This window comes from Salvelinus sp. IW2-2015, linkage group LG7, assembly GCF_002910315.2.
Source record: "Salvelinus sp. IW2-2015 linkage group LG7, ASM291031v2, whole genome shotgun sequence".
NCBI lineage: Eukaryota > Metazoa > Chordata > Actinopteri > Salmoniformes > Salmonidae > Salvelinus > Salvelinus sp. IW2-2015.
In genome coordinates, this window is record NC_036847.1 from 11,879,083 (window position 1) to 11,898,852 (window position 19,770).

General features: G+C 43.1%; 1 protein-coding gene across 1 annotated transcript; it reads right to left on the reverse strand.

Annotated features, from left to right (window-relative positions):
- Positions 1-1,635: 1,635 nt before the first annotated feature.
- On the reverse strand, positions 1,636-19,693 carry alas2 (aminolevulinate, delta-, synthase 2). Its single transcript, XM_023990997.2, has 10 exons — positions 19,591-19,693; positions 17,793-18,157; positions 16,110-16,202; positions 15,165-15,387; positions 6,931-7,115; positions 6,372-6,551; positions 5,880-6,044; positions 3,813-4,081; positions 2,703-2,865; positions 1,636-2,283 (listed from the first exon to the last, which is right to left on the reverse strand). The coding sequence occupies exons 2-10, from the start codon at positions 18,133-18,135 to the stop codon at positions 2,120-2,122; spliced, it is 1,785 nt and encodes a 594-aa protein (XP_023846765.1). The 5' UTR covers positions 18,136-18,157; positions 19,591-19,693; the 3' UTR covers positions 1,636-2,119.
- Between the last annotated feature and the right edge of the window lie 77 nt (positions 19,694-19,770).

A 19,770-nucleotide genomic window follows, 5' to 3' on the forward strand; every position in this document is an offset into this window, starting at 1 on the left:
TGCCAACGGGCCTCTTGCTTCACCCAGCTTGAATTGCATGAACAGGCCGTGGCTGTCCTGGATTGGGTCATCCAGAGCCATGGGGGCCCCTTCGACGCTGCTTGCCGAGCCTCAGAGGAGCCGCACATCTGGGCCGAGGCCCTGTGCCAGCGAGGCCGCAGCCTGGTGCTGTGCTCCTGTAAGGGGCCTACACCCGATGACTTCACCCGGGCCCTGGCGCTCCATCGAGGCAAGGCCCTGCAGTGTGTGGAGGCTGGGCTTGTGACTTTCAATGTGGCACCGTCATAGGATGCCACCTTTCCAACAAGTCAGTTCTTCAAATTTCTGCCCTGCTAGAGCTGCCCCGGTCAACTGTAAGTGCTGTTATTGTGAATTTCGAAACGTCTAGGTGCAACTACGGCTGAGCCGCGAAGTGGTAGGCCACACAAGCTCACAGAATGTGACCGCCAAGTGTTGAAGCGCGTCTTCGGTTGCAACATTCACAACCGGGTTCCAAACGGCCTCTGGAAGCAAAGTCAGCACAACAACAGTTTGTTGGGAGCTTCATGAAATTGATTTCCATGGCCGAGCAGCCGCACACAATTCTAAGGTCAACATGCGTAATGCCAAGCGTCGGATGGAGTGCTCCAAAGCTCGCCGCTATTGGACTCTGGAGCAGTGGAAACGCTTTCTCTGAAGTAATGAATCACGCTTCACCATCTGACATTCCGACGGACAAATCTGGGTTTGGCGGATGCCAGGAGAACGCTACCTGCCCCAATGCATAGTGCCAACTCTAAAGTTTGGTGGATGAGGAATAATGGTCTGGGGCTGTTTTTCATGGTTCGGGCTAGGCCCCTTAGTTCCAGTGAAAGGAAATATTAACGCTATAACATACAATGACATTCTAGACAATTCGGTGCTTCCAACTTTGTGGAAACAGTTTGGGGAAGGCCTTATCCTGTTTCAGCATGACAATGCCCCCATGCACAAAGCGAGGTCCATGCAGAAATGGTTTGTCGATATCGGTGTGGAAGAACTCGACTGGCCTGCACAGAGCCCTGACCTCAACCCCACCGAATAGGCCTCATTGCCCAACATCAGTGCCGACCTCACTAATGCTCTTGTGGCTGAATGGAAGCAAGTCCCCACAACAATGTTACAACATGTAGTGGAAAGCCTTCCCAACTCCATATTAATGCCCATGATCATGTAGTGTATCTTATTCAAAGATAGGCCTAATAGAATAACTTGTGTTTCCCTTGGGTAGTATTTTGTAGACATTACTATTTGTAGACATGGAAAAGTAATGGAATATATGTGTAATATTTGACTATTCTGTTACTTATATTGTTCCTGGTATTTAATAGAAAATTACATGGAAACAATGGGTATCCCTTGGTGCATACAAAGAACAATACTTCAACACAATATTGATACCTGGTACCATATATTGCCATGTGGTGCTTGTTTGAAAGAATGCCAAAGGAACAAACAAGTAACATAAATTATTGCTGTGCAATTACATTTAGCTTTTTTACTACATAACTAGTATGATGGTAAACTATTTTCAAAAGATGCAACTACACACACTTTTTGTTTTATTTCAATTTATTTTTTAGTATTTTTGAATTCCTGTGTAATAAACCAAATCGCTTCTACAGCAGTATTTTTATTTTTACATTAAATTTGTTACATTCAAGTTGAATAGTGATTCTATTTCATATTTTCAGTTTCAATGACATATCAGTGAGACAACTCATTATTGTGGTCTTTCACTATTACGGGTGACCAAAGCACAAGACAATTGATACAGAAATCTATACAATCCAAAATATCACCTTGAGATTAAATTGTTATTTTAGAAAGTGCCCATGTGCAGGTTTTACGTTTTAAGTCACTATGTAAAAGGGCCACACATTTTATTTCACAGAATTATGAATGTAATCTTAAATATTTTGGGGATAGCAAGTTACTTTAGAAACAATAAACACAGAAAATAAATACTGAATTAGATAAGATTCAAATGTGTAGTCTTTGAATGAAACCTGGTATGAAATAAGAGCAATAATGTGATGATAATGATGTGATAATAATGATGATAACAATGATAATGATGTATAATGAATGGAGTTTTGTACTATGCGGACACAGTGATGTATTGAGGCTCCATGTTGCCAAAGTAGGATTTCTCCCACTCACTCATCAGGTCAAAGTGCAGTGGGCGGTCACAGAAGGTGCAGGAGACAGTCGCCGGGCCGTTCAGAAGGAGCCCCGTTTCTTGCCACACCTCCACGAGCCTCTCTGTCAATCAAAGTGAAACGGGTCAAACACAAAGAAACGTGAGTCACGGCTAACACAGCTAGTAGTATTGGCTGTAGTATCTTATTTTAAGTCTATTCAGATGTTATTCAGGGATCACATTTTTATGAATACACTGAGGAAGGATACTATTGGTAGTTGAAGTTTTCTTTCTCCGGACCCCCTGATGTGTCGAATATGACCATTGACCATTAATGGGTTGAACACCACTGGACGTATTCACAAAGAGTCTCAGAGCTGATTTAGGATCAGTTTTGCCTTTTAGGTCATAATGTATATGATTATACAGACAGGGTGGAACTGATCCTAGATCAACACTCCTACTCTGAGATGCTTGAACACAGGCCAGTTCTACGGGAAACCCTGTCAGAGCAGTAGCAGCAGGTGGCTTGGTCACTCACCCACAAAGTACTCCATCATTGCAGGGTTGTGGTGAGGGGAGGGAGCCAGACGCAGCAGCTCCTCGCCTCGGGCTACGGTCGGGTAATTGATGGCCTGGACGTAGATGTTGTGTCGCTCCAGCAAGATGTCACACACCTTGGAGTTGAGCTCCGCGTTACCAACCTGAGAGATGACAATGCATGCACACACACATAAATTCAGTCTATCATCTCGATAATGAACTTAGTGTGCTGTGCTCAAACAGGTTCTAAGTACATCCAAGCATCATTGCCATGTACAGAATTATCCGCCTGAGTGCCAGTCTGTTTCTGCTCTCTTGCTAACTCCTTATGGAATACAATAAGGGTTTGCAAGAGAGCATACAGTAAACAGACTGGCACTCAGGCTACAGAGGTAGTTTGAGTGGTCAAATCTTTTGATAATAGATTACATGTTGTTTCTGGGGTAGGTATACCAGTAAGTCTTATACCTGTGGAATAACAAAGCTGGTATGATAAAGTACCTCTTGCACACAGAAGTAATGACTAGGGCCTTTTTCTCCACTACCTGGCCTACTATGACATCTTCGATCTACAACTATACTCAAGGTGTCACTGCAGGCTTTTTCAGGCCCTTCCACAACCTTCCTACTCATTAGATAATTAACACATCAGATAATTAAGTCAGATAATTAATCTCTAGAAATGTTATATCCCTTTAGTCATGGAAATGACCCAGTTAAATGAGAGGTGCACAGACAATCCACATGCTTAGAAGCTTAATTTGTGGCAACTAGATCATTATTTGAGACGATTCAACTATCAAGATGTGATGATTTAAAATAAAAAGTTTAACAGGTGTCAATAGAAGGAACTATCTATGTCTTGGTGCAGGAGGACAAAACTACCAGAGAAACAAGAAGCTGAGAAAAAGGCAGGGCCCTAGTAATGACACAGTAACTCTCATAACTGGAGTGACATAGCTAGGGTATCCACTGCTCTTAACGCTGTAGTAGTAATAGAACATGTACTACAGTACCCATAATTCTCTGCTCAACATATCCAATCGTCTTCGTCCTGTCTCCTTATCAACACAAATGATGTAGTAGCAGTGTAAATCTCTTACAGTACCTTTATTGGGATGATGTGGCTGGGGCAGTTGACCACAGGCAGTCCTTTCTCCAGGAGCAGCTGTCTCATGTGTTTGACATTCCTCTGGTGGGCCCTGCGCAGCGCCTGGCCCTCAGAGCTCATCAAGACTCTCACAGACTCCAGGGCCCCAGCCAGCACCATGGGGGGCAGCGAAGTAGTGAAGATGAAACCTGCAGCGAAGGAGCGCACCGTGTCCACCAGGGAAGCGCTACTGGCAATGTAGCCCCCCACGCAGCCAAAGGCTTTACCTGCAGCAATGGCGAAGAAGAAGAAGAAGAAGAAGAAGAAGAAGAAGAAGAAGAAGAAGAAGAAGAAGTAACAGAAAAAGAAGAAACAGAAGAAACAGAAGAAGAAGAAATAATTATCAAATGGAATGATTTGTATACAGTGCCAGTCATAAGTTTGGACACACCTACTCATTCAAGTGTTTTTCTTTATTTTTACTATTTTCTACATTGTAGAATAATAGTGAATACATCAAAACTATGAAATAACACATATGGAATCATGTAGTAACCCAAAAGTGTTAAACAAATCAAAATATATTTTATATTTGAGATTCTTCAAAGTAGCCACCCTTTGCCTTGATGACAGCTTTGCACACTCTTGGCATTCTCTCAACCATCTTCATGAGGTAGTCACCTGGAATGCATTTCAATTAACAGGTGTGCCTTGTTGAAAGTTCATTATTCTACACTGGAGAAAATAGTCAAAATAAAGAAAAACCCTGGAATGAGTAGGTGTGTCCACACTTTTCACTGGTACTGTATATACAATAAAAGGCATATACAATATCTATAACTTATAGATATATTATAACAAACACACCTCAAATCACAATGAACCATTATGCTTATTGGATTTTGGAAGCGATGGAGTATTCCTAGTTCAAATAGTGTTGATCAAGTTTGAATGTGACCCCAATGTGACCTAGCTAGATTGACAACCACATACTCTGAAATAAGTAGGCCTAAGACTAGATTTACTTAATACCACCTTGTCATCTAAGGTCGCCTTTATAAGCGCTGATCTGAAGTAATATTGAGTTCTAACTTCAAATGGTGAAGGTTAGGATTGAAAGAAGGTAAGCTGACCTTAGATCTGTGCATAAGATGCAACTTTTCACGGAAACTGCTCCTAGAGAGACTTATCAGTATGACCAGACTGGGTGTGTGGGAGCACTTCCACAGCTGATATGTATATCCCCTGGCCTGCAGCCTCTGCCGTTCCCTCCGTTAGCCAACACCAGAGCATGATGAAAGTTGTTACTGCGATGTCAGCGATATAAATGTCAGTTTGTGCCTGATGACAGCAGGTAGCCTAGTGGTTAGAGCGTTGGGCCAGTAACTGAAAGGTTGCTGGATCAAATCTTTGAGCTGACAAGGTAAAAATCTGTTGTTCTGCCCCTGAACAAGGCAGTAACCCACTGTTCCACGGTAGGCTGTCATTGTAAATAAGAATTTGTTCTTAACTGAATTGCCTAGTTAAATAAAGGTTTAATTAAAAATGTATTTAATAAATGACCGGCATTAATTGGTTAAATGGAACCTCTTCCTGGGGAGACTCACTTGGCTCAATCAAATTCATCTCTGCTGTGAGGGGCATTTCCCTAGCTCTGAGACAAGCTAAGACAGACAGAGACTAAATGGTTACAGCCAAGATGGAACCTGCATCACTGCAAGTGTGTATAATTAAATTAATTCATAAACACATATTACTACTTCAGTTTGTGGTAGCAAATCCAGGATTTTTTAGATCCTTGAAATAAAACAAATGAAATAAGTGGGAATCAACTGGTGTCCCTCGTTGGCCTAGTCAAGAACTGTCCTTGTTACAGACACATCTGTTCATTTTAATTATTTATATTTTATTTAACCAGGTGATTCCCATTGATATATTAATCTCTTTTTTAGGTGAGCCATGGGCAAGAGGAAGCACCAATAGTACAGAATAAAATGCAATACAACATGGTACAAAATACACTTATAAAAACAACAACAAATCCATAAAACATAGACACTCTTATCAAACCTGTTTATTTCTTACCCAAGGTTCCAGAGACAATGTCAATCTTGTGCATGATGTTGTCTCTCTCTCCCACACCGGCCCCATGGGCTCCATACAGGCCCACAGCATGGACCTCATCAACAAACGTCAAGGCCCCATAACGATGGGCCACATCACATAGCTCCTCCAGGGGACATATAGCACCTGAGAGCGAGTGAGATGAAATAGGATGTACCACCTTTTACTGTAAATAACTGAGAGACCGTGGATATTATTACTGAGGCACTAAGCAATACAGAATTATGAAATGTGTAGCACTCAAAATCAACACTGACTGGGATATTATGTTTTTAGAACTTAATATATTAATATGAGAGGACGTAACATAAAGAATTAGCAACAAATAAATAATACTGCATGCTTATCTCATGTTAAACCACCACAACCCCCTAGCAAAATATATATTATGAAAGACAACCAAAGATGAACTAACATGCAACATGACTGTGTAGCCCATTTCGTGACACTTACCATCCATGGAGTGCACGGTCTCAAAGGCCACGATTTTGGGTGTCTTGGGGTCGGAGCCACTCAGCAGCTCCTCCAGGTGTTGGCTGTCATTATGGCGGAAGATGAAGCGCTTGGCGCCGCTGTTCCTTATGCCCTGGATCATTGAAGCGTGGTTCCCCATGTCAGAGTAGATCTCACAGCCTGTATTTCAAAGCAGAGAGCCCACAAGGCAGAATGAGCTTCTAACTCTATGTCTACCAGAAATGATAGTGTGTGCATTATAGTACAAAGAACGTATTTTGGAATATAGATTGGTGCCACTAATGTGACCACATTGCCCTTGAAAGCAATGCTGAAGTTCTGATTAGAATGAAATGCTATAAGTATTGACTATTATTCTCATTGCTATCTCTCATCTAGCCTGGTCCCAGATCTGTTTTGCTATCTTGTCAACTCCTATGGTCATTGTCACAAGTTAGCAAGATAGCACAAACAGATCCTGGATCATGCTACCTCTCATCCTCTGTCAATGTTTGACTTTCAGCTTGGTGACCAGGGAGGGCCCTGGGTTTAGGCTAACCTGGCAGCATTTTGGCCAGGGTGAAGAGGGTGGAGTCGTTGGCCACGAAGCAGGATGAGAAGACCAAAGCTCCGTCTTTCTGGTGGAGCTGGGACAGTTCTTTCTCCAGCAGCACATGGAAGTTACTGGTGCCAGAGATGTTCCTGGTACCTCCGGCACCTGCGCCATGCCTCTTCAGGGCATCCCTGAGATAATACAAGAAGAATCACAGTCAAACATCACATCTTACACTAACCTCAGCTCCAACACATCAAAGAAGGTATGTTTTGAATATTTTTTCTTTCTTCCCCATAACAGTTATAAAGACAAATTGGTTTTAATTGTATAAATATAACAAATACCAAATAGCAGCTGGTACAATTATCATCGGAAAATGCAGTTCATGTGTAGTTAGCATTATAACTTGGTGACAAATAGCAGCAGATACAATTTCATAATTACATTTATGTTTCAGAATTGTTTTAGATAAACTAGTACAATTATTATTTTTATCGCCCCCCCCTCCACTTTCTTTATATGAAACAAGGATACTTGCTCGGTCTCAGGATGCCCGAACACCTTTTAAAAGCTTTTTCTAATAAAGGACAGTAAAGGAAACCATACTTTTAGGAATGTGGGACCACAATTCTGTAAGTCCGTTGTCATTTTTTCTAACTGTAAAGAATCTGCAACTTGTTTTAACGACAATTGAAAAGTGGGTGAGTTTTCATTTTACCCACACACAAGAATACATTTCTTTGCAAAGTATGAAATAGTCATCAGCAACCTTGTCTTGTCTGAGTCAAGCTTAATATTTGGCATGTGATTAAGGAGGTAAAGGCTTGGAGATTTGACCAATATCTAAAATAATCTGAGTGGCTGTATGAATAGAGCACCAGAAATCCATAGCTTATTGCGTTGCCAAAATACTTTCGTTGCAAAAAGGTTCCTTTTCCGGTCTGAGGTGTGATTTAATATGATTTAATATGATTTAATTTAATAGGAGTAAAATAAAACATGAAAAATAATTTTTTGTTTGTTTCCTTAATATTCAAACTAGTAAATGGGTAGTGTATCTTATTACAGATCTCAAGCAATACCTCCTCATCAAATTCCATACCTAAATAGTTTTCCCAAATCCTTTGAAGAGGTATAAAGGCGGATTCCCATTGTCTTGACAATGTACAGTACATCTTAGCAATTATTCCTTTGATAAATATAGATGTGGTTATTAATTCTTCAACTTCTTACAACTGAGATCTCAGCTCTCCTTCTTTGATAATCATAAGGAAAATATTTTGGATTTGAAGACATCTAAAATAATCCGTACATGGGATGTTGTATTCCTTACAGATTTTGATAAATTACTTCATTGTATTCTAGCCACTATGGAACAGGTCAGCGAAACTCATAAGACCCAGCAAGCACCACCTATAGAGGTCGACCTTTGATATCACATTGGGCAGGTCAGGATTACAAGAGATAGACGCAAGTATAGAATACGTGTTTGAAATACCTAAGTACTTTGTACAGTCTGCCCATGCCATTCATGTGTTGTACATAGTAAAGGTCTTCTTGTTATCACAAATATGCTGGACCTGATTCACAAACATAAGATTCTTTAGAGGTAAAAGGTGGCTAAATTGAGCTTCAATCTGAACCCATAGTGTCTGTCCAAAGTCCAAGACATCAAATTGCGAGTTTGGGTTGACCAATAATAAAAACCTTGATACAATTCTTTTTTAAATAATAATAAATTTAAAAAAAAAGGTAAATAACAGGTCAACATTTGAAATAAATAATTACATCTGGAAAGACAATTCAGCTTGATTATGTTTATCCTTCCAATCATAGTTACTGGGAGACTGGACCAACAAATCAGGTCGTCTTTCATTTAGATAATTCTTTAGAACTGGGGTAACATTTATTCCCAAATAGTTGAATCCATTTTGTTTCCAAGAAAAGGGACAGACCAAACTCAACTTATCTCTTAGCTGGCTATTTAGCAAACAGGCATTAGATTTGATAAGATTAGCCTTGTATCCAGAGAATTTACCAAATTAGGCATTAGTATCAACGATATGTGGAATGGAGTTCACTGGATTGACAACATACGATACAACATAATCTGCATATAAAGATACCTTATGTTCCTGATCTGCAATAAGGGGACCGATGGTACTCTCATTAGAACGTATGGACTCTGCCAGCGGTTCTACGGCCATGGCGAAGAGAAGGGGAGACAGAGGACAGCCTCACCGGGTCCCTCTACTCAGGGGAAATTCTTGTGACCTTAAACCATTGGTGGAGACCATAGCTCTGGAAATTGTATAAATCGCTTTGACCCATTTGATGAAATTAGCACCCATATGACATTTTTGCAAAACAAAGAATAGGAAATTACATTCAACTCTGTTGAACGCCTTCTCAGCATCTAATGACAACAATATAGAAGGAGTCTTATGCTCATTTAAATGGTTGATAACATCAAACAGTCGTCTAACATTGTCCGATGAATACCAGTTTTTTATAAATCCCATTTGATCGGGGTAAGCGAGGATAATAGAGCCTCTAGTCGTCTGGCTATCAATTTAGTTATCACCTCGGAATCAAAATTCAACAAACTTATCGGTCTGACAGAAGAGCGTTCTAATGAGCCCTTCCCACTTTTAAGCAAGACACTGATAGAAGCCACTGGTATATTCATAGAATATGGCAAAATTCCCTTAACACAAAAGTAATCTATCATGTAAATATAGGACATAGTTCTGGCCAGAACTGCTTGTAAAATTCACCTGGGAAGCCATCTGGGCCTGGGAATTTATTATTAGGAATAGATTTAATTGCTGCAAACACTTCCTCAAGGGTAAAAGGATAATTGAGAAACAGAAGCTCTGGTTAGGATAGTTTTGGGAGAGAACTGCTGTCTAAATATGATTGTAATTCATGAGGTGAATAGTTGGATTGCAGAAATTGGGTCATAGGTGACTGAGTTATTCTGTAAACTAATAGCGTTAATCTTGCGTTCGGATTTTTTCTTTTTCAATTGATAGGCAAGGAGCTTGGTTTATTACCATACTCGTAATGTTTTTGTCTAATGCAGAACATTTTGTCATTAATACTGTCAGGTTTTGGCCAAGACTGTTCGGGTTTTGGTCACTAGATGTCCCCATTGCACCTTTTTGTACCTTTTGTTTTTCTTGCTCTTATTATTGTTTGCACCTGTAGGTCATTCCCTTGTTAGTATTTAAACCCTGTGTGTTCCTCAGTTCCTTGCTCAGTGTTTGTAAGTTAGCACCCAGCCCCAGCCCAAACCTTGTTTTATATAGATATTTCTCTTGTTGGATTTTCCAGAGGTTCTCTGGTTTAGTTCTTGTGTATTATTTGAGTAGTCTTTTGAGGTTTGTTTTTCCCTGCTGTTTTTTACCACTTTGTGGAGTTTCTTTTGTATTTTGGAGGATTTCCATTTTGTGCCTCTTGGCTTTATTTTTGGACATTGTGGATTTAGTTTCTTTGCCTGAAGATTTTGTTCTTTAATTAAACCACCATCTCTAGTACTGCTGTGTCTGCCTCATCTTCTGGGTTCTGACGATTATTAGTGACTGTTTCTCGCACCGGGTCCTGACAGAAACACTGAGCCAAATTGTGCATCTGCAAGCTAGCTAGCTAGCTAGCTCTATCCACGTCTTAAGTTTATGTTTGTCAGGAAAGACCACTATGGAAGGAAGCTTCACGCATAGACCAGCGTCTGAGAGAGAGAGAACTCAACCGTAGACCGCTCACCCTAGCTCCTATCGGTTCCAGCTCCGAGTCTCCACCTTTATCCTCGCTGGCTCCACCAGAACCCATGCAGGTTGGACGCATCTCCCAGGCTGAGAGAGACCGCCGGATGAGGGAGCGATGCTGTCTATATTGCGGCAAACCGGGCCATTTCCGCTCCACGTGTCCCGGGCTCCAGGGAAACGCACTCTCCCGTGCAGGCCTGGGAGGACTGTAACGGGAAACATAACCTCCTCCCATCCATCCAACTCCCCGCCTGCTCATTCCAGTTACCTTTTCCTGGGACGACCACGAGTTTTCTCTTCAAGCCTTGGTAGACTCTGGAGCCGCAGGTCTTCATGGATGGGGTCTGGGCGAAGGAGAATGGCGTTCCTTCTGAACCTCTAAGTGACCCCATAAGGGTTACTACGTTGGATAGAGCCCTTTGGGATCTGGACTTGTCACTCGTGCACTACCCCTTGCGACTTTCAGTTTCCCAACACAGGAAGTGATGAACTTTCATCTGATCTCCTGTTCCGAGTTCCCTCTCGTCCTTGGTTATCCCTGGCTTCACAGCCATAACCCTCACATCGACTGGTCTGTGGGCACTATCAAGCAGTGGGGTCCTACGTGCCAAGCCACTTGTATCTTCCCGAGTTCCCAGAGTTCCCCTTCCGAGTCTCTAGAATCCATCGACCTGTCCGAGTTCCCGAGTGTTACCATGACCTCAAACTGGTATTTAGCAAACAGAGGGCCACCAAACTACCACCCATAGACCTTACGATTGCACCATCGACCTGTTGCCGGGACCTGCCCTCCCAGGGGTCGGATTTTTCCCTTCTCCTCCCGAACGAGCTGCTATGGATACCTACATCAAGGACGCTCTGGCAGCAGGCCTCATGCGTCCATCTACCTCGCCGGCGGGAGCAGGGTTTTTCTTTGTGGCCAAGAAAGACGGTGGATTACGACTTTGCATTGACTACCGGGACTCAATGCCATAACCGTCGTAACCGCTACCCGCTACCTCCCTTATGGCACAGCCTTTGAGCTGCTCCAGGAAGCAGTTGTCTTCACTAAGCTTGACCTGCGGAACGCATACCATCTTGTGCGGATCAAACCCAGGGACGAGTGGAAGACCGCTTTCAACAGCCTACTGGTCACTACGAATACTCGGTGATGCCCTTCGGCCTGACCAACGCTCCGGCTGTGTTCCAAGCGCTCATAAACGATGTGCTTAGGGATATGCTTAACATCTTCGTGTTTGTTTACTTGGATGACATCCTCATCTTTTCGAGCTCCCTTCAAGAACACACTAAGCATGTCAGACAAGTGCTCAAACGCCTCCTAGACAGCCATTTGTACGTTAAGCCGGAAAAGTGTGAATTCCATTCCTCTCGAGTACAATTCCTGGGATTTATAGTGGAACCCGGTCGAGTCCAGATGGACCCCAAGAAGGTAGGAGCGGTAGCGGATTGGCCCACCCCAAGTCCGTTAAGGAAGTTCAGCGTTTCCTGGGCTTCACCAACTTTTACCGCAAGTTCATCAAGAACTTCAGCTCGGTGGCAGCCCCTCTCTCAGCTGTAACCAAGGGTGGCAACACAAGGTTTCTGTGGGGAAGAGAAGCTGAGACGGCCTTCCAAGGACTCAAGCAGCGCATCCTCTCTGCTCCCATCCTGACACTACCAACGGCGGATGAACCTTTTGTGGTGGAGGTAGACGCATCAGAGGTTGGGGTTGGAGCTGTCCTGTCTCAGAGGGGTGAAGACAAGAAGCTTCATCCTTGCGCCTTCTTCTCTCACCGGCTTACCCCGGCCGAGAGGAATTACAATGTGGGGGATCGTGAACTCCTAGCGGTTAAGATGGCATTGAAGGAATGGAGACACTGGCTCGAGGGGGCTTCTCAACCGTTTCAAGTGCTTACGGACCACAAAAATCTGGAGTATATCCAGCAGGCGAAGCGGTTGAACTCCAGACAAGCTCGATGGTCTCTTTTCTTCAGCCGATTTCAGTTTATCCTCACCTATAGACCCGGGTCGAAGAATCTCAAACCGGACGCCTTGTCACGAATCTACTCTCCTGCCATTCGAGAAGATACYGACATGACTGTCCTTCCGGCCGCTAAGATCGTGGCTCCGATCTCGTGGCAAGTGGAGGATACCGTGAAACAAGCTCAAGCCATCGAACCGGGCCCTGGAGGAGGTCCTGCTAATCGGTTGTTTGTTCCCAAGGCAGCTAGGTCCCAAGTCCTTCTGTGGGGGCACTCCTCTCGCCTCACCTGTCACCCGGGCGYAGGTCGCACYTTGGAGTTCATCCAGCGTAAGTTCTGGTGGCCBACCATAAAAGAAGACGTTGCCACTTTCGTCAAGGCCTGTTCCGTGTGCTGCCAKGGCAAATCTTCTCACCTCCGCCCTCAAGGACTCCTTCACCCTTTATCTATTCCCCACCGACCCTGGTCCCATATCTCGTTGGACTTTATTACTGGCCTTCCTCCGTCCCATGGTAATACTACGATCCTAGTCATCATCGACAGGTTTTCTAAGGCGGCCAGGTTTGTTCCCTTGACCAAATTACCTTCTGCCAAGGAAACAGCTGAGTTGGTGATTAACCATGTGTTCCGAGTCTTTGGGATTCCGCAAGATATGGTTTCCGACAGAGGTCCCCAGTTCGCCTCAAGGTTTTGGAAGGCCTTCTGCCAACTCATAGGGGCCACGGCCAGTTTATCTTCAGGGTACCATCCGGAGTCCAATGGCCAAACTGAGAGGATGAATCAGTAGCTGGAAACCACCCTCAGATGCATGGTTTCCAACAACCCGTCCACATGGTCATCCTTCATTGTTTGGGCCGAGTACGCGCACAACACCTTGTGCTCCTCCTCCACTGGTATATCCCCGCATGAGTGTCAGTTTGGCTATGCGCCTCTATTGTTCCCGGACCAGGAGGCAGAAGTCAGAGTGCCTTCAGCCTCGAGGTTCATCAGACGCTGTCGGCTTACGTGGAAGAAGGCACGTCTTAATCTTCTGCGTTCCTCTCAGCAGTACCAACGACAAGCCAACAGACGTCGCCGTCCCGGTCCTACCCTGTACCCCGGCCAGAGAGTATGGCTCTCAACTAAGAACTTACCACTACGGGTGGAGTCTCGCAAGCTGTCCCAGAGGTTCATCGGTCCCTTTAAGATTGCCAGGAGAGTCAATCCCGTTACTTTTCGCCTGCACTTACCCAGATCCCTTAAGATCAATCCAACATTTCACATTTCTTTATTAAAACCTGTTGTTTTTTCTCCCCTTATCCCGGCAGGCAGACCTCCTCCTCCGCCCCGTGTCATCGGTGGCCAGTCGGCTTATACCGTCCACCGGATACTGTATTCCCGCCGGGTGCAGCGGTCCTGGCAGTATCTGGTGGACTGGGAAGGCTACGGTCCCGAGGAGCGCTCCTGGGTTCCTGCCAAGGACATACTGGACCCTGACCTCATTCGTCAGTTCAGGACCCTCCACCCTGAGAAGGCTGGTAGGAACGTCAGGAGCCGTTCCTAGGAGGGGGATTCTGTCAGGTTTTGGCCAAGACTGTTCGGGTTTTGGTCACTAGATGTCCCCATTGCACCTTTTTTGTACCTTTTGTTTTTCTTGCTCTTATTATTGTTTGCACCTGTAGGTCATTCCCTTGTTAGTATTTAAACCCTGTGTGTTCCTCAGTTCCTTGCTCAGTGTTTGTAAGTTAGCACCCAGCCCCAGCCCAAACCTTGTTTTATATAGATATTTCTCTTGTTGGATTTTCCAGAGGTTCTCTGGTTTAGTTCTTGTGTATTATTTGAGTAGTCTTTTGAGGTTTGTTTTTCCCTGCTGTTTTTTACCACTTTGTGGAGTTTCTTTTGTATTTTGGAGGATTTCCATTTTGTGCCTCTTGGCTTTATTTTTGGACATTGTGGATTTAGTTTCTTTGCCTGAAGATTTTGTTCTTTAATTAAACCACCATCTCTAGTACTGCTGTGTCTGCCTCATCTTCTGGGTTCTGACGATTATTAGTGACTGTTTCTCGCACCGGGTCCTGACAAATACAGCGAGTTTGTTCAATATTTAGTTTAGCCCTTGCTACGGTCAACTGCTTTGAACTTTATAATACAGTACTTAAACTTTCTTGAACATTCTAATACAGTTTGAACATTGAACTGGTTTGTTTCTAGACTAAGCTTTTCTTCTGGGGGTAGCGTAAGAATATAATGTACTGCAGTATGATGAGCCACACATGTACGCAGAATACCTAATTGAATATCTAAGGAATTGAGTCGGTTGAATTAGTGTCTGGTCTTTTTGCACTACATCACGGGCTCAATCTCTATTTGTCTTTCTGTGATTCCTTGCATCCTATCTCCTCACCTCCTTCTTAACCATGTTGGAAGAGAAGGTCCAAACTCACTCCCCTTCTCCAATGCGTTTTGAGGAGAGAGGATGTGAGGGATCAAGGAAAGATGAATTGAGAAAGAATCTTGATGTCTGGCTTACTGAATTCCGTTGAGGACCCGGGGGTGGCTGCCCATGCCCAGGTAGTCGTTACTGCACCAGACAGACACCTGGGAGCCTTCCCGCCCGGCCATGGAGTAGTCTTCGGCAAAGGGAAAGACGTCAGCGCGCCGATTCACTGTCTTAAAGATTCGGTAGGTGTGGTCGTTCTTCTTCTCAGAGATCTTCCTGTCGAAGAAACCATCGTAGTCGAAACTGGGGCCCACTGTAGGGGTTAAAAGTATAATAGTGTCAGCAAATTATTTTGTGAAGGACTTAAAATTATTCAAAAGACATTCATATAGTTTCTCAAGTTACATGTGATTCTAGATCCAATAACTTGTTAATTATGATGAAGAATGAATCATTGAATGAAAAGAAAATTGGGTCCCACTTTACATACCGGTAGTGATGCCTGAATGTGGCAAATTCTTATTTACATTGACGGCCTACGCCAGCCCAATTGTGCACCACCCTATGGGACTCCCAATCACAGCCAGATGTGATACAGCCTGGATTTGAACCAGGGACTGTAGTGACACCTCTTGCACTGAGATGCAGTGCCTTAGACTGCTGCGCCACTCGGGAGCCCGTTTAAAAATCAACTCAAATTGCGTGTGTTTAAATCTCATTTCGCTGTGCATAATTATTGCATGAGAATACGCGATTGTAAGTAGGCCTATACTTGGTAATCCGTTCCCTTTAAAAGCTGTGCAAACAGATAAGTTGTATGTAATACAACTTGTGGAAATGTATTTACACAGTACCTGCCAATGCAATAATCATTAAACTGGTATCAAATTACCGCTTAATATAAAGTGTGACTGAAAACAGTTCCGAGTTATGTACTGTATTATGTCAATATAATTTCTTGTAGAACTACAGTGCAACTTCTCCTCTGATTGAGTCAATGCAAACGAGTCACACTGGTCTTATGAACTGACTCACCTATATTGTCCTTCAGGAGGTGGGACACTCTGGGGGTTTGAACCTTCAGCATGATGGAGTCCTCGAGTTCCTTCAAAAGAGAACTTTTCATACCTGTGACAGAGAGCAGGGGTATAACAGTCTGTACTATATTGTAAAGTATTTCTCATTTATGCTAAGCTCGTCCATTTTTACCCCAGTTTGTTTCTTTGTCTTCAGTGATGCTGGTTTTAATAGGATTTTGGGGCAAGTGTAAATTTCTTCACTGTGTTTAGAACTTGGACTTGTTGTTTGTGTCTACCAAAGTGTGTCTGCTGTGTTTGCTGTGTTTGCGCTGGTGTTTGTGTGTGTCCACTGAGAAAGTTTTGTAAGCTAAACTCCTAGGTATAACATTAGATGGTCAATTATCATGGTCAAGTCATATGGACAAAGTTATTGTGAAGATGGGGAAGGGTATGTCTGTTATAAAAATACCAGATTTTGTTTTACACAAAAATCTACTGTACTAGTTGTTCAGGGTCTGGTCTTGTCCCATCCTGATTACAGCCCGGTAATAGAGTCAAGTGCAGCAAATAAATATCTAGCAAAGCTGCAGCTGGCTCAAAACCGAGCAGCACGCCTTGCCCTTAACTGCACACACAGAACTAACATCAACAACATGCATGCCAGTCTTTCCTATTTGAGGGTTGATGAGAGATTTGTATGTTTTTATTTAACCTTTATCTAGGCAAGTCAGTTAAGAACACATTCTTATTTACAATGACGGCCTACAGATAAAGTGAGACAGGTTTAGACCAAGTTAGATGAGGTGAGACAGATTTAGACCAGGTTTAGACCAGGTTATATGAGGTGAGACAGGTTTAGAACAGGTGAGATGAGGTGAGACAGGTTTAGACCAGGTTAGATGAGGTGAGACAGGTTTAGACCAGGTTGGGTGAGGTTAGACAGGTTTAGACCAGGTTAGATGAGGTGAGACAGGTTTAGACCAGGTGAGGTGAGACAGGTTTAGACAGGTGAGACAGGTTTTAGAACAGGTTAGGTGAGGTGAGAACAGGTTTAGACCAGGTTAGATGAGGTGAGACAGGTTTAGACCAGGTTAGGTGAGGTGAGACAGGTTTAGACCAGGTTAGGTGAGGTGAGACAGGTTTAGACCAGGTTAGGTGAGGTGAAACAGGTTTAGACCTGGTTAGATGAGGTGAGATAGATTTAGACCAGGTTAGGTGAGACAGGTTTAGACCAGGTTAGGTGAGACAGGTTTAGACCAGGTTAGGTGAGGTGAGACAGGTTTAGACCAGGTTAGATGAGGTGAGACAAGAGGTAAGACAGGCCTTGACTATGGAAATATACTTTTTTGAGACACAACCTTTTACTTTCAACGGAACTCTTGAAGTATTAATCTGAGTTAACTGCTTTAAATTAACTTCTTTAAAAAACATATCATGGAACGGCAGGGACTGTGAGGGGACACACACGCACACACAGACACACTCTAACACACTATTTTATTTTGTTGTTGTATTGTTTGTAGTCTTTTTTACTTGTATTGTTTGTATATCATTGTATTTTAATTGTGTGTCTGCCCTTCTGTTTTGTAATTTGTCATGTTTTGTGTTTTTTGTGGACCCCATGAAGAGTAGCTGCAGCTTCTGCAAAAGCCAATGGGGATCCAAATAAACAAATCAACTACTATTGTGTTGTCTTTACCTGGGCTAGACTCCGTCGGGACGTCCTCCTGAACCTCAGGGCTCGCTCTTACCATGCCAATCTGATTGGAGACAAAGGGACATCCCTTGGACATGGAGACAGCCACCTGGGTTGCTGATTGGGCAAAATGACGCTTTGAGTCCACACTCAGGGGCAGGATGCCTGCTGACTGGGTAGAATGGATGGTTGTCTTCCTCTCCTTGGGGATTGAGGCACAAACAGTGATCTGGCGGGCGATCATGGGGCATCGGTCGGCCATAGAGAGGAGGGCAGCCCCAGTTTTCAGCAAAAAAGGCTTGGGGGCCGACTTCAGGAAGGGGCAGTGGTGAAGGAAAGCGGCCATGGCTCTTGGAGCAGTTTTGACTCTGGATCAACACATGAGACATAGGACATAAGACCTTTAAAACATACAATTCTGACACTTTGTTATAGATGTAGTATCTATGCTAAATGCTATTTACACTAGTTTAAGCCTACAGTACTTTTAAACAGGCTTAGGCAAGTTGAAGGTCACTGTAGGCTAATGTACAATAGTCCTGAAGTAGCCAATGTAATGCTATTGCCACCATCTTCCATAATCTTTCATAACCTTGCATTTTAAAGGGGAAATTAAAACGAAATATAGGACTATGCCTACTACGTTCAAGAGAGCGGGGAACACACGTTGAATCGAACTTTCAGCAATATAAGGTTTTCGTGATTTGAAATTGTTCCAGAAATGTGTGAACAGTGTGGCCCATTATTTACGTTTGAAGAAAATAAAGAGAGTTGATGGTATAGGTGCGCCTGCGGGCGCGGCTTATCTTGTCTGTGCAGGCGCGCTTTTCATGCTCTGCAAGGTGCTGAGGCAAGATTCCGACAAAAAGACGTCATTGCGCAGGGACTGTGGACGATTATTAGTGAGCGTCAGTGTATTTAAAAATCGAATCTCATGAGACGACGTGGATGTCTTTTAGTTTTTGATGACAAAACACAGACATATTTGGCCTATACTATTTCTGTCACCGTGACCAAACTAGTTTATAAATCCTAATTAATAAAAAGTCCAAGCCAGCCATTTCGGATTATAATAATAATAATAATAATAATAATAATAATAATGGTTTCCACACTCATTGTTTTAATGGTTGTTTTGTTTGGAACTAACTAATCCTTAGCTTGAACGAGCATTTCATGTAAAGAATATAGGACCCCCTATGGCTACTCAGCTGGTCTGCGGTTAGGGGATAAGAAGACAATTCTCAGGATCTGTAGTTTATTATTGTGGTATGAGGTTATCTGACCTCCAAGTTAGTCTATCTAGAGCCACAGCAGCTGAGCATTATGAGGCCGTTATTCGGTCAAACGTCCCAGGGAACTAAACCATTGACCCTAATGCTTGAGGAGTAACGACCAAACACAGTTTACATTTATTCACATTCAAGTGACACGCTATGTGCATTCCTGTAGTCCATCTATGGTTTTAGGGTTATCTTCTTTGTGTATTTTTTATAGCTTTCTTTATATCTTTGTTGGTGTTGTTTTTTAGCACTTAGAGATGATACAATGAGAAGCACGACATAACATGTATTTGTCTGTTATATATTATTTAGGTAACAGTCAAAACTCTTATCTTAACATTCCTGAACTTGACATGTAGGCTAGCTGTCAACGACCATATAGACACACAGCATGCCTACTTGTGGGTTCCTTTAGCCTATAAGTGTACATTTGCCTAATTTGAAGTATCATACGCAATAATATTATGCTAGCTAAATTGCATAGGGCCAAACAAATGGAATAATTCTGAACATCTTACCTGTTGACCTGCACTGAGGACGAACTTCAAAACAGTAATAGACAGAGATGCATCTGTCGTCAAAAGTTAGGGCAGTGACGTTGTCAGCATTATGCAATATTCTTCGAAAATTATTCTTGTTCACACCCATACGTTGTCACGTAGGGGACCAGGCTGGGGACTGGGAGCAACCAAGTTGTA

Bases quoted from the DNA above. Each gene is read 5' to 3' on its own strand.
- alas2 (XM_023990997.2), bottom strand. From the start codon at position 18,135: ATGGCCGCTTTCCTTCACCACTGCCCCTTCCTGAAGTCGGCCCCCAAG. The intron at 6,045-6,371 runs GTAAGTGTCACG...ACTCGCTCTCAG, and splicing joins GACCGTGCACTCCATGGATG to GTGCTATATGTCCCCTGGAG. The intron at 4,082-5,879 runs GTAAGAAATAAA...CCATTGCTGCAG, and splicing joins CATTGTCTCTGGAACCTTGG to GTAAAGCCTTTGGCTGCGTG.